This window comes from Antennarius striatus, chromosome 5, assembly GCF_040054535.1.
Source record: "Antennarius striatus isolate MH-2024 chromosome 5, ASM4005453v1, whole genome shotgun sequence".
Lineage (NCBI taxonomy): Eukaryota > Metazoa > Chordata > Actinopteri > Lophiiformes > Antennariidae > Antennarius > Antennarius striatus.
The window spans coordinates 12029818-12055635 of record NC_090780.1 but is presented as its reverse complement, the minus strand read 5'-3'; the positions used below and the strand labels follow the sequence as shown (position 1 = coordinate 12055635).

Sequence of the window (25818 nt, the reverse complement as noted above, 5' to 3'; positions counted from 1 at the left end):
AGTCTTCATGATATGATGAGAAATGCCATCCAAGAAGATGAATAATGCCCCATAGATATCATCACTTTTGCTGTATAAGTGCTATTTGTTCTAAAGTAGAAAACACAGAGTGGTCTGTGAGGACAGTCTGTAAATGCTTGATCCTCTCTGCATGAAGCAGCATTGTTGGTTTCTGTTCTGCCACTTCAGTGGATAGTCTGTCGATGCGTTCCTCCAACTGTCAACATAAAAAGTATCAACTGTGACATAAACCACAAAACGCTAAAGAAATGCTCAGATTCTTTATATAATCCTTTATATTTATCCTTTAGGATGTTTTCAATATGTATGATGTATTTAAACTGCTGTTGCTGTATAAGGCTGGATTTATTCTAATTAATTTAATAATTAATTTAATTTGTAGCTTTACATCTCATGTCATATGATAATTTACAATAAGCATCGCTTCCCTTGAAAGCTACACATGTTCTAAGAGAATATGTGCTCAAAAAAACAATCCTGTTTCTAGCTTTAATGACACAACAAAACACATTTAAACACAATTAATATTGTTTAAACTGTTCAAGAATCCTAACCCAGAAAGAAACATGTAATTTTCAACTTTACATTATACGTACTGTGTTACATTCAGCTTAGACCGTGTTTGAGTTAACACATCATTACATGTACTTAATTACATACAACACTGAGAATTTATTACAATTTCCCCGTTGTATGACCACTGCTGATTTTTCACAGCTGATGATTTATTGTCCACAAAAGAATGCAAGCATGACTCACACCATTAAGTGGAAATGTGTTCTGTTAGGTTTTAAAAATCAAGTTCTACTTAATTATTCTTCACTCAAATGTCAACAATAAAATGTGGAGATGTGGTCCAGAGGAGCTCAGTCAGAATAGAATGTTGAAGAAACTATTACCACGGCATCATCTCTAAAATGTAATCAACAAGTTAATTTTTATTTGCGTTGTTTGCCATGTTTGCCAAGTGTTTTTCCTTGTTTAGCATTAAAAAAAATGACAAAATGCTCTTTTTACCTCCTTCAGCTCTTCACAAACAGCATTTTTCTCTGTCTGTTCATCTTTTCCGCTGGTCTGCAGCCAATTTTGTAATACTACTTTCAGTTTTTGCCAAGCTCTTGTGGAACAAACAAATATGGGTTACAATTCAGAAAATGTGTTAAACAGCTCAAAAGAATAAAAACACTGCTCTGACTGATTTGTTACCGGAGCTGCTTCCTGTCTTGTTGGTATGCTTTCATGTCCAGCTGGATGCTGAGCAGATCTTTGATTAAAGCAGAAGCTGGATCTGTCACTGCAGGTTCTTCACTGGTTGTTCTTAGAGATACATCTGAAAGATGAACTCAGTATTATTTAGAAAGTAGATTCTGTCCAGATTATCCACATTGCTGAAATACGATAATGACATTTTACGCAAAAAAAAAAAAAAAAGCATAGCTTATCGCGATAGAAAAAAATTAGCTGCTATACCAAGATAAGCTGATGGTTGCTCTATGGGATTCACCAGTGGATCCTCTCCAAAATCTCTGCTGGTCTTCCCCTCCTAAATCAGACAATATGTCATAGATCTGGTGTTTTTTCATTGACTGAATAATGACATTTTAATCAAATAGGCCGTTGTTACCGAATCTTTGGTGCCGGTGGTCATGAAAGCAGAAGAGGGTAGAAGAACATGTGTATCTAGAGTACAGTCCATAGCAGGCATGTGAGGTTTGGAGGATGATTTGGTAGATATGACAGAATTATGATAAGTGGAGGTAAAAGAGACTTCGGGATGGCCAAGTTGTGATGGTTTGGGGTTTTGTTGAGTGCTGGTGACAGCTGAGGATTTTTCAGGGCTAGAAAACAAAAACAAAAGAACTGCGGTGTTCAAAACCTTTTTCTTTGCATGTTTCAGTTTAATCTGATGTAGACTTACAAATCTAGCATTCAAAATTAATTACAGTAGTGTTATTTATGAAAAAAAAGTCTTCATTTTTTATGGAGAATGAAATTCATGCCAATGTGGTTGCTGTGGATGTGTACAGCTGAACAGTGCAAAAGAAAAGAGAATAATAAATACAATTAAAAAAGAAAAGACAACAAGCTCTCTGAGTTGATGTGTTGTACACAGATTGGTGCTTCACTTGGGGGCTTCGACTTACAGCTTTCCTTGCTCTTCATTTTCATCCTTTTGCTCCGCTGAGTCAGGCTGGGTGGTACCTCTCAGTGCCGGCGTTTTCAAACAGAAGGTCACATTCTTTTTCAGTTGTTGCCCTTTCACTTTTTGCTCTCTTTGAGGTTTACACAACGCCCGATGCTTCCAGTGCATAGCACAGCGCTTAACAACTCTCTGGAGATGCTGTGATCTCTGCACAACAAGAAGCAAGTGTGGTAATCTCATGGAAATGAGAGATATTTAACTTTAAAACATTAGCAAACATTTATATTGTATTTAAAACCCTATAGTGGAACAATGGTAGCCTGAGCAGGGATGGAATCCCTCTGGGTATGCAGGCGTCTGAGCTTCTCTACTTTTTTTCTTGGTAGCTATGATAGCTGTTTGTACATGTTAGTGCATCAGAGTGTAAAGAAGTTCTTTTTGTTATCCTGACATTTGCTATTACAAGTCTAGTAGCACGGCGTTACATTGTTCTCGATTTATGTTAGTTTTGAGAAAAAAATACACGGAAAAATAAAAATCAAGTTTACATAATTTTAATCGATTTATATATAATATCTCCTGTATTTGTTTTATAACCTTCAAGAATGTTTTTATCATTCATTCATAAATAAAGTGTCTGTGATGTGTGGTTAACATCAACAAATTTTATTAATAAATTTAGATTTTTTTGTACTATATTAAAAAAATTAAATTAAAATTAAATTAGATTCATATTTACCATGTTAATGAAAATTCAACATTTTTTTACTTATGTCGTGTCTCCTGGAAACATTTAATGATATAGGATGAGGTATACCTGTATAGTCAAACAAGGAATTACATTACAGTTCTGATACATGATATGGCCATTTCTTTTCCTGGTAACTAAAAATTATATGCTTTTCAAGGCTAATGCCAAAAAAATATTAACCACATAGTTCATATTTTTAAAAGATAAAATTTTTCGTAGTTTATGCACGTAAGAAAGGCTATTTAGTGAATAAAGATTGACAATTTAATACTCTTATCTATTCCTGGTGTGATATTTGTCATGTTAGAACACACTCTGTCCTCCTCTCTGACCTACTGCTGAAACCTGTATTGTAAACTGAATCATGGTGTCTGAACAATGCTCACAAAGGTAATGGCATGTTTTACTCACTACAAAAGGTAATATAATCAATTATGTGAGCTGTGTGTGGTTCAGAAACTCCTCTCTCCTTGTGTAAATTCATTCATTCATTTTCATATACCGCCGCCTGTATCCACCGTAGCGGGTCACGGGGAGCCGGAGCCTATCCCAGCTGGCATAGGGCGTGAGGCGGGGGACACTCCGGACACGACACAGGTGCACCGCGGAGCTACATACAAAGACATACAAAAATGCACACACACACTCACTCACTCCTACGGGCAATTTGGGACCGGCCAATCAACCTGAAGCGCATGCCTTTGGCGGTGGGAGGAAGCCGGAGAACCCGGAGAGAACACACGCGGACACGGGGAGAGCATACGAACTCTGGACTTGAACCCGGACCTGCCGTGTTGAGAGGCGACAGTGCTAACCACTGCGCCACCGTGCTGCCCTTGTGTAAATTATTTGGTGAATAAATTCACATGTTCATTTTTTTTGAGATACTGATGTTTTGTGTGATATCTAGTGGTCGTGGCCGCAATTTATTGAACATTTAATATTGAATATGATCTAATGTAAGCAATCTGACATCAGAAACCTACCTGGTCTTGGCTGTGCTGTGTCAGGCTTGTTGTGAGGTCATTCATGTGAGCAGCATAGGTCAGGATGCACGTCACGCCCTCCCTCAGCAGCTGGTCTCTGTAGATTTGTGCAGCCTGGGCTGCCTGCAATCGTTTTCTGCGCTGGTCTGTGACCCACAGCTTCCATCCATAAAACACCTTCAGGAAATTCACAAAATGACACTGAGACATCAAACTACGGAAGTGCCAGTTCGTGCACCATTCTGGAGTGAGAGAAGAATGCACTGCCTACATTACCTTGGCCTGAAGGGTAAAGGACCAGTGCCAGAGCGCTTGCTCTGTGTGCTCAGCTTCTCTCCTTCTGTGCTGCAACTGTTATTGGGATGGAATAAAGGTAATGTAGGTAAAAGTTTAAATTCATTAAATGAAACCGCATCTACAGGTCAGTTTTACTTACTGTAATCAAACCTTTATTATCTTTTCTACAAAGGACAAAGCCAGACAATTAGCAAGACAAATAATTGAAAATAAAAACTTTTCCTTTCTAATAAGGTACGTAAAGGAACAAAACAATTATCCAAACAATTACTTTTACATGTAATAATAATAATGGATTAGATTTTTATAGCGCTTTTCTGGACACTCAAAGCCGCTTTTTTTACATTGGATCCATTATTCATTCACTCCTCTTTCATACTTGGTGATGGTAGGCTACGTGTGTAGCCACAGCTGCCCTGGGGCAGACTGCCTATCTGCGCCTACGGCCCCTCCGACCACCACCGGAAAAATCACACACCAGTGAGTGCCCCACTGGAGGCAAGGAAGGTAAAGTGCCTTGCCCAAGGACACAACAACAGATGACCCGGCGGGAGTGGGAATCCAACCTCCGATCTTGAATTATTGGACAACCCGCTCTACCACTGAGCCACGGTCGCCCCAATGTAGTGTCTAATATTTCCATATACTGTAGCTAGAGGAACTACCAAAGTAATAGACAAGACAATCCAGACGACCAAACATTTTTGTGTCCAGATATGTTTAAAGCGAAAAAAAAAAAAAAAAACAAACCTTTGTTTCAATATTGCATTAAGTTTTCAAACTTTTCAGAGCCTGTATAGAGCCACAGTGGACATTATACACCTTCCTTACTGACTAGTAATGCTCAGTACCAAGTGATATTTAAGTGTACAGAAAACTTTATGATAATGTGAAATGTAGACTAACCTTCACTTTCCACCTTTCAAAGTAAGTCTGGTACATCTTCAACTTCAGCAAGAGGAGTGCTTGTCGTTTCATTACCTATGAATCAATCACATTATTAGTAAGTTACTGTATGAAATGAACCGTGGCTTTAACAGTAAATTAATAAAAGGTTACAACCTTATTTCTATGGTACTGATTGTGATACTCATTCCATGCTTTCCAAGCTGTAGAAAGAAGTTTGGACTCATGGTGCCATGTGGCTTTTTCCATGCAAGTCCTATCCCTCTGAACGTCCCTGCTTTGCCTCCTCCATTGTCTGAAAGACTCCAGCAACCGCACTAAGCATAGAAAACATCAATTTACAAATTGTCAAATGTAGGGTAAAATTTGTGACGTCATAGCTTTGAGATACAGCAAATCAATATCCCTATTGATTGGCTCTAATCTGTCTGGGACATAAAACTGGAGAAAGGCTAAATGGAAATACATTACAATTTAAAAAAAACAAAAACTTAAAAACTAAAAATAAACTGCACTGCAGTTGAAGTTCTGTTTCAACCTTGATTTCTGGACCTCTGGGCCGTGAGAGCCACTTCCCTCTGTTGGTGGTGAGTCAACACTGCATCTGCAGTTGCTTTTCTCCAGGCAACTAGCACCTTGACAGATTCAGAAAGAAGTAAGTAAAAGCTGCAACAAAGGGACAAAAATTACAATTTTAAACATTTAATAACCTTAAATTGAAGGAAGTAATTAAAGTGATTGTGTGCTTTTGTCTCCATGAGCCTGACTTTTGTCAGCAGAGCTGCATTCTTCCTCCAGACGGCCAGAACCTTCCTGGAGAGAGATATTATTCAGAATCAAGAAAAATTCAGAGTAAAAACGTTGATCAGTCACAATAAAAAACTGTAAATTCCAAATGAGTCGATATTCCATTCCAAGATCATAAAACAGTCCTTCATTATTGTCTCTGTCACTGACAAAATTCACAGAAAAAAGGGAATAATCGTCCATAAGGAATACCTGAGAAAATTCTGTTCTTGTTGTCTGCAAAGTTTCTCTGCATGACCATAAATCTGCAGGATCAGTTGGTGGTGCTTCTGTGAATATGACAAACAATATCAGTTTAACTTCATCTGTATTGCTTCAACCTATAAGAGTATGCAATTACATATCATTGAACACAAAGGAACTGTACTTCAACCTTCAAAGATTACCTTAACATGGATGAATGGGAATCTACACAAATATGTGATTACAAAATTCAGACACACCTTCCAGGCCACAAACGTGTGCCTAAGAAGTTTAACTTCATGGTGATGCTGCATTTGCTTCAGTCTTCTTTTCTTTGCTTGCTGTCTCTGAACAAACTGCCCAAACACAGAAGACTGAGTAACACATTTACAGAAACAAAATATATAAATCTAACGTGTGCTCGGTAACATTTTCTAGGTTTTCCCAAATATATGACCAATAAAGTTGCACAAAAACATATGGGGCTATCTTACAGTTCATTGATGGGCTTTTAAATTACACTGCTTCCACAATTCAGAAGAATTGTGGAAACAGTCGCCTACAGAATGATTGCTGACAATCATTCTGTAGGCGACTAGAACTACTGACAAAACGACTCAGAAGAAGATGACAGATCTAACTAGGTCAGTCACTTTATATTCAAAAACAATACTAAGTCAGATCACTTTTTGATGTTCCGTGAACAGATGTTTTGTGATCAGGACAGATCAAACAATGCAAAGTCACCTGTTTCCATTTGTCCACTGTCCATCTTGTGCAGCATAGGTCACCCTGATAACAAGCCTGCTGATCTCGATTTCTCCTGAAAAGCAAACGCAAATGTGTTAAAAATGTGTTCCATTTTACTCAAACATTAAATCAGAGCGTTCTTTGACTTACCTGTCTCTTATCTCAGTGCTGTTGTCTTTCCACTGCATCACTGTCTTACAAAGGAGTCTGTGTCGGTACAGATGGTCTGAAGCCATTTGTTTCTCTGTCTCACTGATCTGCTGTTCTGCACGCTGCCTCCAGGAACTCCAGGCTCTCTGCAAATGGTGTCGTTCCTCATGTAGAATTGCCTGATTAGATTGAATGAGTTGTCAGTATCTGATACATAGCTGTCCCCTCAATCAACAACATGCAGTAGATTGCGTTCTCATTTACAGCTATCATACCATCTGCTCAGAAAGCCTCTGGTCCCTTTGATGCTTTGATTGTTCCCACCAGGTGTAAAACACCCACATGTACTGACGTTGCCTAAAAACACAATGATCAAAGAAATTAACAGGTAAACTGTTTGGTTGCGAAGTTCATTCCAGCACAAGCAAAACTTTGGGTAGTAACTCACTGATCATAGACTTCTGCCTTGTGTCTCCTCTGTCGACTGAGTCTTCTTTGCAAAGTGAACTCAACCCATGAACTCAAACATTGGGTTAATATACGTTTGGCAAACCAAACATCTGCGCGCTGTTCCAATACCTGTAGAAAGTTGCGTTTTTGAGTTTGTAAGTTCATTCATCTTTTTCCGCTTTGTCCACTGTAGCTGGCCACTGGGAGCTGGAGCCTTTTCCAGCTGGCTTGGGAGTGAGGCGGGGGAAACTCCTGACGCGATGTCAGTGCACCGCAGAGCCACACAGAGACAAACATGCATGCACACACTCATAAAAACTGACTTTTTGAAGCCAGCTAATTAACCTGAAGCGCATGTTTTTAGAGTGAGAACCCAGAGAGAACCCACGCAGACACGGGGAGAACATGCAAACTTCACATAGAGTGGGACTTGAACCCAAAACTGCCTTGCTGCGCAGTGACAACACTACCCACTGCACCACCGTGCCGCCCAAGTTTGTAAGTTAAAATGAGTTAACAGAAGTATCCTCACATTTTCATGCTGTATTAAGTTGATATATAAGTAATAATATTATATCGATGCAAATGATTTGCACTCTCAAAATCATGCTAAAAATACCTGCTTGCATCTCTGTTCAACAAGCTTCTGTCTCCAGTCTTGAAAAAAGCTTCTCAAGAGGGACATCCTAAAAAAAAAAACATCCTTAGTCAAAATTGAAATCAAAAGCAAGTGACAACTTATCTGTGACAACTTAATTGTGACTAAATGCCACAACGTCAAGCAGTTTGTGCTTTTTTCAGTCTACATTGAAACACTGTTGCCCACTGGACAATCTAAATAACAGAACCTGTGCTTAGTCAGTGCCATTTCTCTTAAGGGTTGGAAACTCTCATCTTCAGCCTCTTCCAAACGGTTCTGCCATATTTTCCAATACTTATTTGTCACCTATGAAAAACAAGAACATTGAAAATTAGGAGATTTAACAACCTCATAAGAATATAAGAACTTAATCTTACAGTATTTGGATGACAGAGTGCTATTCAGTTACAGTTTCAAAACAATGTTGAACAGCAATGTGGTTGTTCAGCCGATGTGTTTTGTTCCACATGATGTTAAGAGAAAATCCTTGTAAACCAGCACGCTGCAACAAGAACACACAGAGATCAATACATTTAATGATCACATATATCGACTCATAAGCAACTGGTTCAATTTTTGGGATCTCACCAGTAGATGAAGATTAGAATGTTGACTTGCAATCCGGTTTCTTTCCTCCTTTTGTCTGCATAATGTCATATCTTTTTTACAAGCTCAAGAATTAAACCAATGTGCTCATTATTGTCAGCTTTTGCCATTCTTTAGTGTATTACATATGATTCTGTGTTGTATGAAAACACTCAATGTTTGCATTATGTTCAGGATACAGGCCTTCCAGCGTCCCAGTGCTCTGCGCTGGATGATCTGAATGGCTAAAAGACCAGCAGCTTGTAAATGGTTCTCCTCTCTTTGTTTGTGACGCAAGGCATAGCTCCATTTATTCCAGTATATCATCACCATTCGGAGACGGTTGAAACGCTGAGCATCAGCTAAAAAAAACAAGGCATTGTAGCTTAAAGTTGTGAAGTATTTGAATAGGCACACAGGTGTAGTGTAAATGAACTGGTGTTTTAAAGCAAATGAAAAAAGAGGTAAGTTGTAATGACATTTTAACTTTTTCTTGGCTTGGAGATGAGACAAGTAGATTTTCCAGCTGTAGATTGTTTTTCTTTTCAGTCTAACGATAAAGTGAAGTTCAGCTTTGGCTGCCTGCTTTTTCTGGCAGCAAGCACTTACGTACATTTCCTTCCAGCGAAGCAAAGCCTGTGAAAAAAAGCAGTTCACAAATGACTTAAAATAAAAAAATGGAAGGAGATGGGTAATCTTTGCACATTTCTTTGTCAATGAGTCATGGCGGCAATGAATCATGTCATCACCCTGCTCTGTAAGGTCAGTGCCTTCTGTTTCAGTAGTTGATCCTCCAAAGCGTATATGTCTTGACGCTGCTGCAGCCTCGTCCGCCACACGCACCATACTGAACTGCAGGGGTGAAAAACACAAGACTCCTAAAATCATCAACCCACTAAGCGTTAAATGTGTGTGTGTGGTTTATAACTATGATAATCTTACTGTAGAACTGAGAGTCTGTTCAGTTCAAGGGCAGATTCAGACATTCTGTTATTCATTCGCCTAATCTCTGCAAAAAGTTTCCATCTCTCCCAAACCCCACGCATCCTGTGCCTGTCAGCTGGTTTAAGAAAGAAAGTGGTTAATGACAAAAAAGCTGCGTGTGGTATCTAGTAAAAACATGTTAAAGGTTAGATGTAGTGTCACTTGTGCAAAGAAATCATACCAAAAGATTTTGCATGTTGCATTTTTCCTTTTTTCCCCCTCTGCAATAACAGAAAGGTTCTCCAACTATGGAATGCATAGTTACACAAGTAGTATCTGAAAAACACAAAAATATGGTTAACCGACACAAATGCTGCCTGTGATGGGCTATTTAAGCAGACTGTGTACCTGTAGTGACAGTCTGCACGCAGTGTAAGACTCCACTCCCTGTTGGTGGTCCACCACTCATCTCTCCATCCATCAAAGGTGCGTCTCAAAATCACACTCTTATAATGGGACCTACAACATGAAATGCGAAATGCACTTTTATTAAAAACCTAGGCATAAAATTACACAATTAAAACAGTCCTGGAATTCCACAGTTAAAGATTTAACAAAGTACACTATGCTAATGACTCTATTTGACAATAGGACATAACATGTTTTACTTGGCTTTCTGAGGCAGAATTCGGCCAAACGTATTGTACATCCATATCTTCAGGAACTTTCTTGCCAAGTGCCTGCAGTATTGGGAATAAATTCAAGTTAATTGAAGTAAAAACTTTAAAAACAGAAAAGCTAAGCGCCTAAGTACCTTGTTCTCAATTCCTTGAGTTTTCCACCTTTGTTCCAACTGTATCCAACTCTGTAAGGAACATTTCTGCTATGAACTTTATGGACTTGTTTCGTGACATTACTCCGTCTTCCTGAATCCGATTTTCCGATATTACGTTGCATTGTATTATTCAGTCCACCACTGCACATGAGTGAAGAACAACGGCATCACATCCAAATTACACATTTAAGCGAAGTCATCAACTTGTAGAATCTGTTTTGGTTTCCAAGTGACGTTTATTTGTTTATCCAAGTCACTTGACACTGATGATACACAGACATACAAATATTGTAGGAATTTTTAAAAAAAAAAGTACACAGGGCCCATTTAGAACGATAGCGTACCATATGTAGTATGTTGGACAATCCGCGAGAGCGGGTCTTACATTTACATATGAAGAAGTCAGTAGGCGGCTAACACTGCATTCAAATCGGGCAAACCCACGAAAGTAAGAAGCTGCCTATCCTCTTGCCTTTATAAACTTCTGGGGTTTTTTTTTTTTAGAAGTTATGTTTATAAAACTCAAATTTCCTTTTTTCTTCACAGTGTATATATTCTAAAATGTTTTACAATAAATATATGTATGATTTGGATATTAGAGTGCCACACACCCGACTTAAAAGTCCATATCTTAAATTATACAAAGGCGCATTGGGCGCCATGTAAGCTTTCCGCGGACCTTCTTAAAGCGGTGATCAGAGGAAAATTGCTGCTACGACTTAAAAACAGAGACAGCATTCAATTATTTGAGATTGCACAGGCACGTGTGAAGTAATTTCTACTTTGAATCTGTGTTTTTGTGCTTCGTTACCCCGGTACATTTTGCGTTTGTTGGAGTTACATCAACAACTTAACCGGCTAAAATCTGGTACTTTGTTGTGTGGGCATTCTCTCAGTTCTCCAGCTAGCTAGCTAACTAGCCAAACTCGCTAGGCAGCTAGCTAGCTAGCTAGCTAGCTAACGTGGGCTGCCGTTTCTTGGGTGTTAGAAACCAGGATTCCACGCAGCGTTCAAACAGTAAGTTCTCAGTTTGCTTTCTTCTCTTTTTAAAAGGACAATTGTGTTTACATGTTTTAATACACGAATAAGATATACAGACGAGTTGTGTGGAGCCATAGCTTTGCCAACCCTCTGACAATATTTGGGCTAATTGTTGGCGTAAAATCTTGAAATTCCGTACGAACAGGGGGTCAACTTATCAATAAAGGGGTGAAGGAGCATCACAGCTATGTGTTGATAATAGCGGTGTTAACCGTGTTGATAATAAAGCAACGTGGTATGTTATAATTAACTTGTCTGTTTGCAGCTGTTGGAGGCTGTTGCCAATTAACATGCTAATTGGTGAGGGAGCGTTTGTTAAACACGTTCTAAGCATTTTAACGCGACGTGATTTGTATCTTATACTTGTGATTTAATTTTGGTTGCGTCTTTTGTTCGTATTTTTAGACCGCAGAAAAATTTAATATGAACAATATTAAAATTAATATAAAGTTCATGCGGATAGAATAACCCCGACGAATACCTCTTCATTGTTTAACATAACCCGAAACAGATAACGCTTAAAGTAAATACAAATTATCCTATAGTCAGTGGAACTTGTGATGTTGTACGTGCTAATTTAGAAATGTTTGTTGTTTCCAACAGGAACGGTAATTGGTGATTTGGAGGCCATTTGTTCAGCTTCTGAACTCAGTCATGGAGAACGATACTTGTGTAGAAGAGAAGAACGGTGATGCTCCTCTGGAACAAGTTAAACTACAGTCTACTGCCACAGCTCCTTTCAGATACACAAAAGTGAGAATTGCTGACAAAATTAAGTTTGAAGTCCTTGAATAGATCTTCTTCGCACAAATAACTTTGTCAATTACTATACAGGAGGAACTTCTGGAGATTAAAGAACTACCAGTCTCTAATGAAAGACCAGAGTGTCTCTCAGTAAAATACGACAGGTAAGAACTTGCATCATACATGATATATACCTTTGGAAAATTGTTGTGAATCACTAAAGATTATAATTTGTAACTCATTGATCAGTTTAAAAAACAAGATGTTGATATTTCCTAAATTGCAATTGACAAGTTTACTGGCCTGCATGCATTCTGTATGCCATAATGGCTTCTGAATCTCGGAAGACGATTGGAGGAGCTGTCAGTAACTTGACAGCTTTTGTAGAAGGAAGTTCATTTAATGATTTAAGTGATGCTACCTTTTAAGCTAAGCTAAGATTCAGCAGACTGCACTGATTTGGTGAACATGTACATCAGGTTTGCACCATCTATCATACCTATTAAATTTGCAGCCGTCTCAAGTTGATGCAGGCCTTCATACTTTGGATTATATTGTATTTGCAACCCAGTTTCCATGAAAGTTTGAATGTTGTTTAAATCGTAGCAAAACGGAAAGCACTAATTGAAAATGACACAATAATATTTCAGATGTTGAAAATGAGATTTTAGTTCACGTATGGCATAAGGGTTAGTTCGGGTGTCTAATATGTAAATGATATGATCCCCTATCAGTCAACTGAATTTCCCTTGGGATTATTAAAGTATATATCTTGGGTTAAATTCAACCTGTTATTTTTTTCTGCATGTCTTATATACAGTACTTATTTTTACTTGGTGCCCAGCAGACCTGTTACAACAACTCATTTTAAATCAGCCCAGAATTATATCTGTGTAAGTGTAATGCAAATTACACTAAGTGGGGCAGCTATGTCTTGTGTTTTAGAGCATCATCCATTTATTGGATGGTTTATTTGGTGATAAATGGTTGAAGATGCTAAACCTAGGGGTAGCAAGGGGCTGCCAACTTATCCACAGGGATTAAAGAAAAAAACACAGCTTGGGTACTTAAACATGTGGTCTAAATGAAAAGATTTAAAAGCAGCTTTTAGCAAAAACAAGCCAACTGAAAAAAGAAGACAATGAAATTTGTGGGATCTCCTTATCCCCTTTTTAGAGGAAAATCAAGCCATTAACAGTGAATGTTATGGGACACCAGTAGCTACTGTAAAGATGCAACCATATAGTATCTTTCAGAATCACGTGAATTAATTTCATGCTGTAGTTGCTAAAGCTCTTACTAACCAAGAAAACAAGGTTGACAACATGGAAGGTAGAGCTAGAAATCCATGTCTGACTGCTTTATATTACCTTAAAAGTAAATATTTTTGAATAGAATTGTCAGGCCAGCATGATGCTCATTAAGTTAAGCCAGCAGTTTGTTGCTGTTCTTGAAATCAGCTGATCAAGCAGATCATCCAAGTTACATTTCCTTAAGAAGTTAATGTTCCAGTATAGTTGAAATAGTTGTCTGTAATATACACTAAAAAAAGTGTATTTATGCAATTCTAGCAATTTAGTCATATGTTGCTATTAATAAATACAAACAGTAGTGTGTTAGTGAGACTTTTCTGCATTACAATTTTAAGTTGGAGAACCTGATTTATCATGATAATCCAAATTTGCTAGTTGCAAATTTCCTTATTTGCTAGTTGCAAATTTCAGTGTTTAGGAAAAATACTGAAATTCTTATATTGTTTTGATGCAGTGATGGTGTCTGGGACCCTGAGAAGTGGCATGCTTCATTATATCCCACTTCAGAGCGTAGCTCTCCGGTGGAAGGTTTTAAGAAGGACTACGTGGATGATAGAGTTCATTTGAAACGAAGAATCCCAGGTACATTACTTGCCTGTAGTGTTCATTGGGGGTAAAAGGTTTGTGAAACACTTTCTATAAGTTCAGCGCTCACATAATCCCTTTATTGCATTGTATCCAGATCCTCGTGAACGGTTAAAGGAAGACGATATGGATGTCATTCTGAGCCCGCAGAGACGTAGCTTTGGCGGTGGATGTCAAGGCAATGCTGCGCTCGCACCTCATGTTCGTCGCCCAGTCAGCCCTCTGGAAAATAAGGAGAATGAGAGTCTCCGTTTGGGAACGTCCCGTCGAATTGGCAGTGGACGCATAATTGCTGCTCGGGCATTTGAAAGAGAGGCTCGTGCAGAAAAGGAGAGGGAACGTGAAAGAGACTTGAAAGATAAAAGATTCAGGGTTAGTGCTTATTGCTTTCAATTTTCTCTAGCTTTGAGATGAGGTGTTAGGGTTGACATTTCTTGAACTGCTAATGTAAGTAAAGCTTCTCAAAAAGGAATTTGCAAAACCAGATGTCTATGCTCGAAAAGAAAAATGAATGTGTGTTTTTAATATAATTTTGGTCCTTTTACAGAGAGATTTTGGTGACAAGCGTGTGTTTAGTGAAAGGAGAAGAAATGACTCTTATGCAGAGGAAGAGCCAGAGTGGTTCTCTGGTGGTCCCACCAGTCAGTCTGAAACAATTGAGCTGATAGGATTTGATGACAAAATCTTGGAAGATGATAAACGCAAGTCAAAGAGGTCAAGGAAGCGAGCAGAGTCTATTAAAGAAGGCATGTCAAACCTTTGTTCTTCAGAATTCCACCATCTGAATGTCTTTTAATCTGATGCGTAACTGTGATGCTAAATAATGAACGGATTGGGACTGCTAACACTTTGGGGAAACTTATGATTGTTTTTTATTGCTACCAGTTGTGGAATGCAATGGTGGACAACCCGGAGACCAAAGTGTAGGTTTGCAGTCCTCTGCTGATCAGGAGGTTCCTCACGCTGATGTACTGCCTGAACAGTCGACTGGAGACTTTGACTTCAATGAATTCTTCAATCTGGAGAAGACCATGCCAGGACTGGCCTCTGTAAGTACTGGGGTGCACTTTGTGGTTAGGTGGTGTTTAAAAGTATGTGATGGTAGTAACAGCTTTTTTTCTTTTTTTTAATGTAGTTATTCTAAGCTTAACAGAAGAGGTTTTCAAGTGTCTACACAGCTCCCCTACAAGATACTTTCATATGGTTGTAGAATAAACATTTTGACAACCACAGCAGTTTTCGCAGGAAAAATTCAATGTTCACATTTGTTTTTGTAACATAATGTAAATATTAATACAGTATTGCAGATTGGTTGTGTTGGCACGCTATAACCTCTGCTGCTCTGGCTTAATCTCACTAAACTGGTTTTGGGAATTGGCACTAATCGGTGTTGTAAATATTTTTGCGTGTGACCTCCTGCTTGGGTTTCAGGGTAACGGCAATCTAAATTTATGCCCATCATAACCAAAATGGATCTGCTACTAATTTGATAAATTATGTAGTCTCTGGACCAGTAAGAAAGTTGATATACTGATTAGGTTGTGGCATCAAATAAACTATGGTAATTGCCAACCAGTGTATTCTGCGACATTGTCAACCTTCTACCACATTTTGTGCTAAAATGCTGGAAAACATCCCTCAACGTAAGTTTGACCTTTATTCTTGCACCCTTAAATCTCAGTTTTAGTGTTTCCCACTATGTATCATAGATGTTTGTGTCTTGCAGATGATCGAAGATGTGTTGGGGGAAGGTCATGTATCAGCTAGCCGCTTTAGTCAGTGGTTTTCCAGCAACATGAGTCCTTCAGGCAGCCGGTCCAGCAGTCTGAGGTCCACCCCCCACGAGGAGTTGGAAAAACTTGCAGGTAAATATTTATCCAAAAGGCATTTCCTTCAGTTTGTCAGCATTATCCATCTCAAGATTTTTGGGGTTAATTTAGCAGATTTTTAGCCAAATTTATTTATTTTTTATTTATTTTCATTATCCCTAGCATAGAAATTGGCTTAAAACCATGATTTTAATTTGGGGCATAAAAACAAAAGACTGAGTATTCTAAATTTTTTGTGTAGTGTTCTTGTTACTCATGCCCTCAAAACAGTATTTTTTGGTGGTGGATGTCTTAAAGCTTGAGTTGTGTTGCTCCTAAAGGCCTTGAGCCATCCCCTGGTCATGGCCCTGCCCCATACTTCACACCCATTCAATCATCTGAGTCCAAGGAGAAGGTGGACATCCTGGAACTTCTGCACAGGGCTAAAATAGACCTGAAGCCGCTCCTTTCCACTTTGTCGGTCAACAAGGCTCGTCTACGGGAAAGTAGTGAGTGTGTCCTTTTTTATTTAAAAATAAAGGGATGCAATATGGCTTTGTGGTGTTTTCTCCAGATCTATTGATGAGGTTTTGCAGTGAGTAGCATGTTCATATGTCACTGTTTTGTTTCTGGACTGTATCTCAAAATGTGTTTTTTATGTAGACTTAAAACAAGTGTCTACAAACTGAGGAAATCCCGTATGTGATTTTTTTTTTTAACTTGGGGGGGGGGGGGATTTTGGGACATGAACCTTTTTATGTGAACTTTATATGCATATAATACATGCTGATTTGTCCATTACTGTGGACACTTTTTATATTGGTGCCTGGTCATGTGCCATCTTAAAAAAAACATAATAATAATGGTACTGTAATGAAAATGTTTAAATATATTTCCCCCACAAGTTGTATAGTGCAAGGAATGATCAATCATATTTTGGTGGTGATGAGATTATCTAGGTCAAGAATTTATTTAAAGGATTCTTCACCATTACAAGATGGGTAATTGTTTTTTAATCTATTAACTTTAACTTAATGGATCAAGATAGTGCCTGGACAAAAATTGCACAATGATGTCCACAACATTGTAAATTATTCTGGTGTGTTTTTATAGATTTTTTGCGATATGCTACACCCATTTTAATGTGAGAAAGTATAACGCATTGTTTCAGATGTTAAATGCTTATTTGGCATTTTAATTAAACGTTAGACAAGTATTTGCACTGTTAAATTGTGTTTTTAAGAAACTGAATGGATCAAACTTTGCATTGACTGGCACGTTAGGTTTACTTGTACCAGGAACTGGAATACACACACAAAATTGCAAACTGTTTATTTGTCACATTAAACAGAAAATAATTGTGTGCATCTGTCTGCAGCTAACTGTGGCGCAGTACTCTCTCTTGAGGAAGTTGAGGGAGGGATGAAAGGCATGAAGCTGGGTTCTGAAGGACACATGCATAAAGGGCCTCACCTGCAGAGAGGAAATGGTACTCCCTTCATGGCTGAACATTTAGAAAAGGCTTTAACTGGTGGCTCCATTGCCCGTCCACTCACACGGGATTCTGACATGTCGGCTTTTAATAAACTGGTCAGTAGCATGAAGGCAAGTGGAACTCTGCCAGCTCACTCCAAAACCAGCAAAAACAAAGTAAGTATTTGATTTTCCCAAATTGCTGAATTACACTGGAAAACATTGTGCATGTGATGATACATAGATGGATAGATACTTTATTAATCCAGGAGGAAATTGCACATGCATGCATTACAAAATTTTAAACACATTTAGCCATAATCTGTAATTTTGATCAATGGATTAGAATGTGATGGGCATAAATTTGTTCAACTGTCGGAAGTGATTTTCTTTCTTTGATTCGAGACTGTCTCAGTGATTATCATGTTAATTGAAACTGGCTAAATGATTAATGGATAAAAGCATTTATCCATTAATAATTTATCCAGTGGCATACTTGACTTGGAGGGAGAACACTTGAGATTCATGTATACGTTCTTCTTTGGGGACTTGCACTGTTGGTTTCACCAAGTTTATTATTTGCCACATGTTTGATTTTATTTCAGGTGATTATTGGTAGAAGCTTGTATGGCTGGGTTGTATTTTGGGGCCGTAGGGGGTGGGCTTGAAGGAAAGGGGAGCAAAATTTCTATTGGTTCTTTGCCTGTGACAAATTTTTCCTGTATAATGCAGCCACCATCAGATCCAGCTGTGATAGTGTCTGACGCTGCAGTGCCTACTCAACAACAGCCAAATATATTTCAGGTTTGTATGTTGAATGTCTACTGAAATTCTAACATTTACTGTGGGCTGGGGGGGGGGGTTTATTCTTGCACCCTTAAATAAAGGGTGCACTGACCAGAATCTGGACCAGGCACAAATTAATTTGAAGGCTTTGCTGTGTTACTGGTCTGATTTTGGATCATGTGGTGTGCCATAAACTTGTCTCATTCTAGTGACTGTGTTGGTGCTTTGAGGGCAGCTGTATTTTCAAAGGGGTTTTGTGGCTTATTTCCAAACTTTTTCTGTCCACATTGTACAGTATTTGAATTGTATCATTGGAAATGTTTTGAATTTTAAAATCTTAATCTGTTACATACAGTATTACACAAAAATCCATCGACTCGACAGAATTTTTATGCGCATTAAATCTTTGTTGCAGGAACTTCTGCGAGGTTCAGCTCATCGTGACTCTCCTAACCTACTTGGCAATTTATTGGGCAGTCCTGAGGATCAAATGGCCTCTGCTCCTCTACATGGCCTACTACACAAGGGCCCATCACCACCACTTTTTCGACAGAGGGCCCCATCACCTGACTTCTTCAACTGTAGGTTGCAACCTTCATCAGGTAAGCGTATTTCCTCCGGGATTAATAAAGTATCTCTATTACAAAACTTTGTATTGAAATTTGAAAGACTGCATTTTATGCATCTGCTTTCTCCTTTGAAAATTTTTGTATCCTTTTGTCCGTGCTCTGTCAAGGATTTGTTGCACATTTTCATGTAGTTTAAAGTTGGGAACGATGCAGTGGTAGTGTAGCCATAATGCAAGCATGACATGGTGAATGTTTATGGGCCTGGGAAAAAGGTCTGTCCATACAATGAATGTGTTTTAATGTTCTCATAGACCAGCTTGTGTTAAGTAAGTAATTGCTATCATAACCTCTACAATCATTTTTGTTATGAAATATTTCTACCTTCACAGCCACATTGTGGCTTCTTCTCTAGCTGTTATATCTGTATACACCATTTTAAACTGATATGACTTGAAATACTAGCTAGATGGAGTATAAATTCATTAATGCTGTAACCAGACTTGTACTTTTAGGCACACCTAAAAGCTTATAATTTTCTCACAAACCTACAGTGCGCCTTAGAATCCAATGCGGCTTATATATGGATTAATATTGGTTAAAAACAAGATCGCTGAGAAAGCTCTGACTGGCAGTCATGCCGGACTACGTCACCAGGGGGCGCCCCAGTTCCGTCTGGCACTCTGGCCAATAGTCTAGCAAGACTACTACCCTGACTATGGTAGTCAGGGTGCGTCTCCTAAGTGCCGTGATTGTGGTAGGTAAAACAAGCAGAGAAAGAGACTGCACTTCACTCCAGTTAAGAGAGCAGGAGCTACACAGGGAACAGTTCAGTTTTCTGGCATTTAATCACTTGCAGCATTGTACAGTAGATAATAAGATAATTCTTTATTGTCCCACAGTGGGGAAATTTGTGAAACTTAAATTCTTTATCAACGACTCGGGTTGTGGTACAGGAAAACGGCTTCCATGTAATGTACAGTATATTGCTAACTCGCAACACCCGGTTAAAGAAAAGAAAAAGGTGCCTGACTAAAAATAAACATCAGGATAATGTCAAAGAAAAGAGGGAATTTGCGACAGTTTGACTGACCTCAGTATTTCCCAACCACTGTGCCCTGGGAAATAATCCACTTTAAACTTAAATTGTCTAAAAAATGCCCTTGTCAAGTGTCAGTACTGTAATCTGGAATCTAGTGACAGTCCATTCTATTAGTGTGCGGAACACACAGGCCTTGTTCAGACTAGTCGCATATATCCAATTTTTAGCCCATCCATATTGATGTCCCATATCTTGTGTGTAGTCTGAACAGTCACAATCAGATTTTTGCGGGACAGAGTGAAACCACATTCTGTAGTTTTGTGTCAGATGGGGACAAAGGCATCTGCAGTCTGAACAGCTCCAAACACTCTGATCGGATATGGCGGACTGTGACGTCATATTTGCGACGTGAGAGGAAGTCGCCAGAAGGGCGTCGCGCATTTCAGATTGGTAAAACGGGGGGGGGGGGGGTTGATGATGTCTGGTGTGGGTGTGTGTTTTCTCCACCTCTATCAGACAGTGATACCGCCAATAGGCTAAGGTAACAACTTTGTGTTGTCATTGTTGTTGTAGCCTCCTTCGCAATTATATGATCTCACACATTACATGCACTGAACGGCGACTCCGCCCTAATGTCGTTGCTTCGGCAACCTGGTAGTTGGGCCGATAATGTGGCCCAGTCTGATCAGAGTAAGATCGCATTTGGACACTTGCTAAAAACGGTGTTAACAGTCATCCCTAAAAATCAGATATGGAAGGAAATCTGATATGCCTGCAGTCTGAACAAGGCCAGAGAAACTGGCATAAAGGTGAATTGAAGACCCTCAAAGCTGAACTTTCTGCCTTTTCTGATATTTCAAGGGCTGAGTCGCTGCTAGACAAACGTGCCTGGTGTGCTACAATTGATTTGCAAATGTAGTTGACACCTAAAACAACAGGTAACTGGGGTGGGGGGGCAGTTTAGACTTATGTATTCTGTCTGGCCTGCTGACTAGATGGGCAACAGCATGGGGGTTGAGCTTACAGCAGAGAGCTGAGAATCGGCTCTGCCGTTTTCCTCTCCACTGCTTGCGCCTGGAGAATTTTGTTGGCTTTCTGGAGGCTTGAGAAGCTGGTTTAGATAGATATATACTTTAATGATCCCAAGGGAAATTCAGGTGACATCTGCTCGCAAGAGATACAATAAATACAATAAATACACACATGACAGAAAGTATAAGTAACATTATATACATGCTGTTACATAATTATAACAACAGGGAAAAGAATAGCCTAAAATAAAAGGAAGGAAGCATAGGCACATGGGAGAAGAGAAGAAAGAGCTTTGGGAGTCGATGAAGTGTGATGAGTAACACGTGAATGAGCCGAGCTGTGAACTGATTAAGGACCCCCACAAAGTGTCCCACAGTGCGTCCCAGGCCCCCCACGTCTATCCCTTCTCACCCGACCTTGATGACCCTGCGGCTTCAGACCCCCTCCTCCTGAGAGAGTGGTTGTGCCCCCTGATGGCACGAGGCACAAAGACCAGCTCTATATGAAAAAATATGGCGCTATACAAATAAAATCTAATTTGACTGTTTTCAGATAATTTTGTACTACAGCAAATTTTACTACTATCAGTAAATCTCAGCAACTAAAGAAAAACCCATTGACTTCTTCCTAAGATGGCAAAGTGCTCAGGTGATCAGGTTTCCTTGATGAGGCTCAAAATGGCCTCATTGACATGACAATAGCTGCTGTTCAGTCGACTGAAGGTGTTGACACTGACGGTCATGAATGCAGTCCCTTTAGCGCAGCTCCATCTAGTGGACGGATAACGCAACTGCAGCACTACAGTATTTTTATTCAAAAGCTGTTGAGTCGATCCACTGGACGTTTAGAAAATTCTTGGAAGACGTTTCGTCTGTCATCAAGAGTCTTCTTCAGTTCAGAACTGAACTTCATCCATGAGACTTCCTCAGTTCAGTTCTGAACTGAAGAAGACTCTTGATGACAGATGAAACTTCTTCAAGAACTTTCTGAACGTCCAGTGGATCGACTCAATAGCTTTTGGATAACCATGACCTGGATGACTGAGAACCTACACAGACGTCTATTTTTATTACATGCGTCTTATAATCCAGTGTGCCTTATATTGTGGAGAATACTGTGATGGTAACATAATTAGAAAGTTTGCCTGAAAACATCAAAGAATTATATATACTTTCAACAGAATGAAATTTTAACCTTAAGATGTTCTGTGGTGGCTATTAAGTATCGGTGCATGGTATAAAAATTTGGGGTTATTGGAAATAAAATTCTGATGTGGTCCACACTTGATAATCTCTCGACACATGATGCTGAGGCAGTCTGGCATGAACACAAGGAAGTAACACTGAGGATGCAGCCATTTGAGCCTCATCCAGCATCTTTTGTGTGAATGTTTTTGGTTGAGTAGCTTGTGTTTATCTGGCAAGAAGGATTGTTTAATAGTTTTCTGCATTTCATATTTCAAGATTTTCCTGTTGGTCCTCAACCCATGATGCCAGAACAGTTTTCTGAGGCACACAGGTCTATCAGCCCTGGATCTGCAGCACAACAGGTAAGGTTGAGGTAATTCTTTAAAATTTTGCACTTGTTCATTTTGTCCTTGAGTTTGGCATCACAGTCAACTGTTTTTCATATGAATAACTGCCTTTTCTCTATAAATTTGATTTTGCAAGATTTTGACTTGATGTAAATAGTTTCCAGTTTAACACTATATAAAATTATCACACTATTAACCATTGTCATTTAAAAAAAAGCTAATGCTCCAAATCCCAAATGGCAAACATGACAAAGCTAGGGATAACAGATGACTGATCTCTATCCCAACTTTTGGAGGGGTGGAAATCCCTCCAAGACGGACATTTATGTTGTCTGTCTTTTCAATGAGCGCAATGCCAAGTTTTAAACCCTGCTTTACTTTAATGGGATACTGACTTATACAGGAAAATGATGAAACAAATCTTTCATTTACCCTCATTTTAAGCTTAATAGTTATTCTTTATGTCCTGAGAAACTGATCTTCAGAAATTGGGCAAGGATCACTTCATTGTGTTAATGTCGTTTATGCAGATGAGGGCAATGGCCATGCCGGTGAATCAAGCAGACCTTGAAGCTCGAATATTCCAACAGGATCATGCTCTACATCCCCACCACTCCATCCAATCCTGCTACAAGCCACCACAGGACAAATCTTATCGAAATAGGTTATTTCTTTTAAAGACTGCTAAATATTCACTGTTAAACAAAGGAATGCAACAGAAGCTTCTTGTTCCACAAGAAACAAGATGGTGATAATTCTGTGACCTTTTTCCCAACAATTTAATTTACAGTTGAAAATCATTTAAAATGTTATGAACCATTAAGAGGTTTTATTTAGAATGTGATGGTTATTGTATGAATGATGTGCTTGTGATCAACAGACTGCAGCGTCCAAATCGTTCCCCTGGACCAGGCCCTCAGCCTGCTGGGAGAAACTCTCCGGGCAATGCCGTTACCAGCATGGTGAGCTAAAAAGTGATCCCCTCCACCCTCCAATCTGCCAAGTTGAATGTTTTTCTTCAATTTCTCCACTATTTTGTGTTGCTAATATTTCTTTTTGACCCCCCAAAAACTTCAGTTGTCTCCATCTTTTACACCTACGTCTGTGATCCGCAAGATGTATGCAACGAAAGATAAAAGCAGAGATGAACCACTGGGCCGTTCTGAAATGAAGGACGAGGTGCCAGCGCACTCTCAAGATGGTACAGAGACTTAATTTTATCACACCTTCACAATTTAAACTTAAATTATTGCAGCACTGTTTATCATTCAGATTTGGTCTTGTGTGACTAGAAAGCAGCTCCCAGAATCTATACCATGGAGTGATGGATGGGAATTCTGCCCAGTCTGGGGGAGTAAAGTCTAGCTCACAGACCTTGCAAAACAAGGACCAGGACCATCTCAGGCCAGGCACTACTGGACACCACCTACCAGCCATGACACATCAAGGACCCTCGTCTTTTCCTCGACCGTTGTATCCGGTCCCGCTGCTATCCCATGTACCTGTGGTCCGCCCTCCTCCCCAGCTTCATCCTAATGTAGTTCAAAGAATGTTGGCACAGGGCATCCAGCCACAGCAACTTGCACCTGCTCTTGTGCAAACAGGTGAGCGTTTTCTCAATGTGCTAATTTTTTTTTGTAGAATGGACCAGATTTAAAATCTCAACTATGACTCATGATGTCTCATCAAAATCTTCAATTTTTTACATCAGGAATATTTCCACCACATGTTGACCTTGCACAACTTCAAGGTTTGCCTCCTGCATTGCTTGGACAACCCCTGTACCCTCTAAGTGCATCAGGGCATCCACTTCTACCACCTAGAGCAAATACCCAGATGCAGTTAGCTGTAATGCAACAGCAACTTCAACAGAGACCAAGTAAGTGGAATTGATGTTGCTACCAGTTTGCCACTACAAGTTGAATGAATGTGTAGCTATTGATGCTGGTACCTGCAAAGTTATTGCAAGATGTTTTTAAGTACCAAAAACAAGTGAATCATATAATGAAAAGTAACTTTTAAAAAGTCTTTATCTTACAAAATGCTCTTGTGCAGCTTAATGTTGAATATCAAGTAAGCATATAAAATTGTTTTTCAAGAAGGTTGATTTTGGAAAAAAATTGTAAACATCTTAGTCCATTGTCTCAAAAAGGTGCTGGATGCATTCTGTTGAACTGCTGGGTTTTTTTTAATCTTACAGTACATCCAAGCATCACAGGTCCTCAGTCACAGAGCCAGGGCCTACACCGGACAAATGGCTCCCAGCGTCATGGGGGCAGCCCCCCTCTAGGCCTTGCCAAGTGGTTCGGATCAGATGTGTTGGAACAACCGCTTCCCTCCATGCCAGCCAAGGTCATAAGTGTAGATGAGTTGGAGTTCCGGCCATGAGAAGAGGAACAGTGTGCTGGATAGAAATTTTGTTTTTTTTTAAATCTCCACCTCCTCCTACCATTAAAATGTGAACTTTTATTTTGAAAGGCACTGCACAAATAGACAGTTCACTTTTAGTGCTTTGTCTTCAACATGTAAGTCACTGCTTGAAGAGGTTTATCAGCAGAAATGGTAGACAAGTGATGGTGATTATTTTGGCTGACTTAGTGTTTCTATTTTTTTCATATTTGGCTATGCGCAGTAAATATTGTATAGGCCCAGTTGTACAGATTGTGGGAAAGAAATTCTCCCTGTATATAGCTTTTTTTGTTTGTTTTTTTTCTTTGTATGAAGGAAGGTGAAACTATCCTACAGTTTAACTGAAATCTGTGAGACTGTCACTTGGAGATAATGTTTTGTCCTGTTCAACTGTAATTGACCCCTGAAGTTGAGGACAAGCCACTGTTATTTAGAAATGTTGAATTGATGAGTAACTTAACTGTATTGTCTACCCTTTTTGTGGCATGACTAGTGGCCCCTTTTCTGTAGATGTGACTGGCTGAAATACTTCGACTACTTCAGGGGATGCGGCTAGTGCTGGTTGTGCCTTTTTTTCCCCTCCCCCTTTCTATTAAATTCTAACCTCTATCCTCTCCATCTTGTCACGAGGGGTGCTGCATTGCTGACATTGTCATTTTTTGAGGGTGGTTGGGATTCATTTGTTTGTGCTGTTAAATTATAAAAAGCACAATAGTTAATAAATAAAATATTCAGTAAAACACAATATGCTTAGTCATTTTTAAATACTGTATCTTTATGTAGTGCCCTGTCATTAATTCTAAATATGAATGCAAATGTCCATTACGGAGGGCTCTAGGTTGTGTGTAAACCAGAATACATGTTTAAAAAAACATGGTCATTGCAAATATTGGAAGGGTAAAGTGAGAGCTAAATTTACATCTGATTTTCATAAATGCCTTTCTACTAAGTTAAAAGATCCATTCATCGATCTTCACTGCTTGAGTCAGGTTGCGGGGGCAGCAGCTTCAGCAGGGTGCCCCAAGCTTCCCTCTCCTCAGCCACATCCATCAGCTCT

At 39.2% G+C, this 25818-nt stretch overlaps 2 protein-coding genes across 3 annotated transcripts; one reads left to right on the top strand and one right to left on the bottom strand.

Annotated features, from left to right (window-relative positions):
* Positions 1–61: 61 nt before the first annotated feature.
* sfi1 (SFI1 centrin binding protein) lies at positions 62–10708 on the bottom strand. 2 transcript variants are annotated; one of them, XM_068315513.1, is made up of 30 exons: positions 10408–10708; positions 10262–10333; positions 10002–10112; positions 9835–9929; positions 9612–9729; positions 9419–9521; positions 9149–9305; positions 8870–9031; positions 8673–8743; positions 8494–8586; positions 8293–8390; positions 8064–8130; positions 7443–7573; positions 7270–7351; positions 6995–7173; positions 6842–6917; positions 6355–6450; positions 6104–6180; positions 5815–5917; positions 5643–5739; positions 5261–5421; positions 5105–5179; positions 4178–4252; positions 3902–4078; positions 2166–2371; positions 1646–1859; positions 1492–1564; positions 1228–1351; positions 1039–1138; positions 62–217 (listed from the first exon to the last, which is right to left on the bottom strand). In XM_068315513.1, the coding sequence occupies exons 1-30, from the start codon at positions 10575–10577 to the stop codon at positions 62–64; spliced, it is 3519 nt and encodes a 1172-aa protein (XP_068171614.1). In that variant the 5' UTR covers positions 10578–10708. The 2 variants fall into 2 exon arrangements, with proteins under 2 accessions (XP_068171614.1, XP_068171613.1); XM_068315512.1 differs by having other exon boundaries at positions 8870–9305.
* Positions 10709–11128: 420 nt separating this feature from the next.
* On the top strand, positions 11129–25499 carry eif4enif1 (eukaryotic translation initiation factor 4E nuclear import factor 1). Its single transcript, XM_068316134.1, has 19 exons — positions 11129–11445; positions 12073–12222; positions 12304–12377; positions 13981–14108; positions 14209–14483; positions 14659–14857; positions 14997–15160; positions 15838–15976; positions 16261–16428; positions 17298–17569; positions 18125–18196; positions 18594–18780; positions 22282–22367; positions 22883–23016; positions 23233–23314; positions 23430–23553; positions 23645–23956; positions 24064–24231; positions 24553–25499. The coding sequence occupies exons 2-19, from the start codon at positions 12124–12126 to the stop codon at positions 24738–24740; spliced, it is 2871 nt and encodes a 956-aa protein (XP_068172235.1). The 5' UTR covers positions 11129–11445; positions 12073–12123; the 3' UTR covers positions 24741–25499.
* Positions 25500–25818: the final 319 nt, after the last annotated feature.

Excerpts from the sequence above, each read along its gene's own strand:
- sfi1 (XM_068315512.1), bottom strand. The coding sequence starts at position 10,577 with ATGTGCAGTGGTGGACTGAATAATACAATGCAACGTAATATCGGAAAA. Across the intron at positions 10,113-10,261 it reads ATTCTGCCTCAGAAAGCCAA|GTCCCATTATAAGAGTGTGA; the intron begins GTAAAACATGTT and ends TTCATGTTGTAG. Across the intron at positions 8,744-8,869 it reads ACTGGGACGCTGGAAGGCCT|ATATGACATTATGCAGACAA; the intron begins GTATCCTGAACA and ends CTTGTAAAAAAG.
- eif4enif1 (XM_068316134.1), top strand. The coding sequence starts at position 12,124 with ATGGAGAACGATACTTGTGTAGAAGAGAAGAACGGTGATGCTCCTCTG. Across the intron at positions 14,484-14,658 it reads TGAAAGATAAAAGATTCAGG|AGAGATTTTGGTGACAAGCG; the intron begins GTTAGTGCTTAT and ends GTCCTTTTACAG. Across the intron at positions 14,858-14,996 it reads AGCAGAGTCTATTAAAGAAG|TTGTGGAATGCAATGGTGGA; the intron begins GCATGTCAAACC and ends TATTGCTACCAG.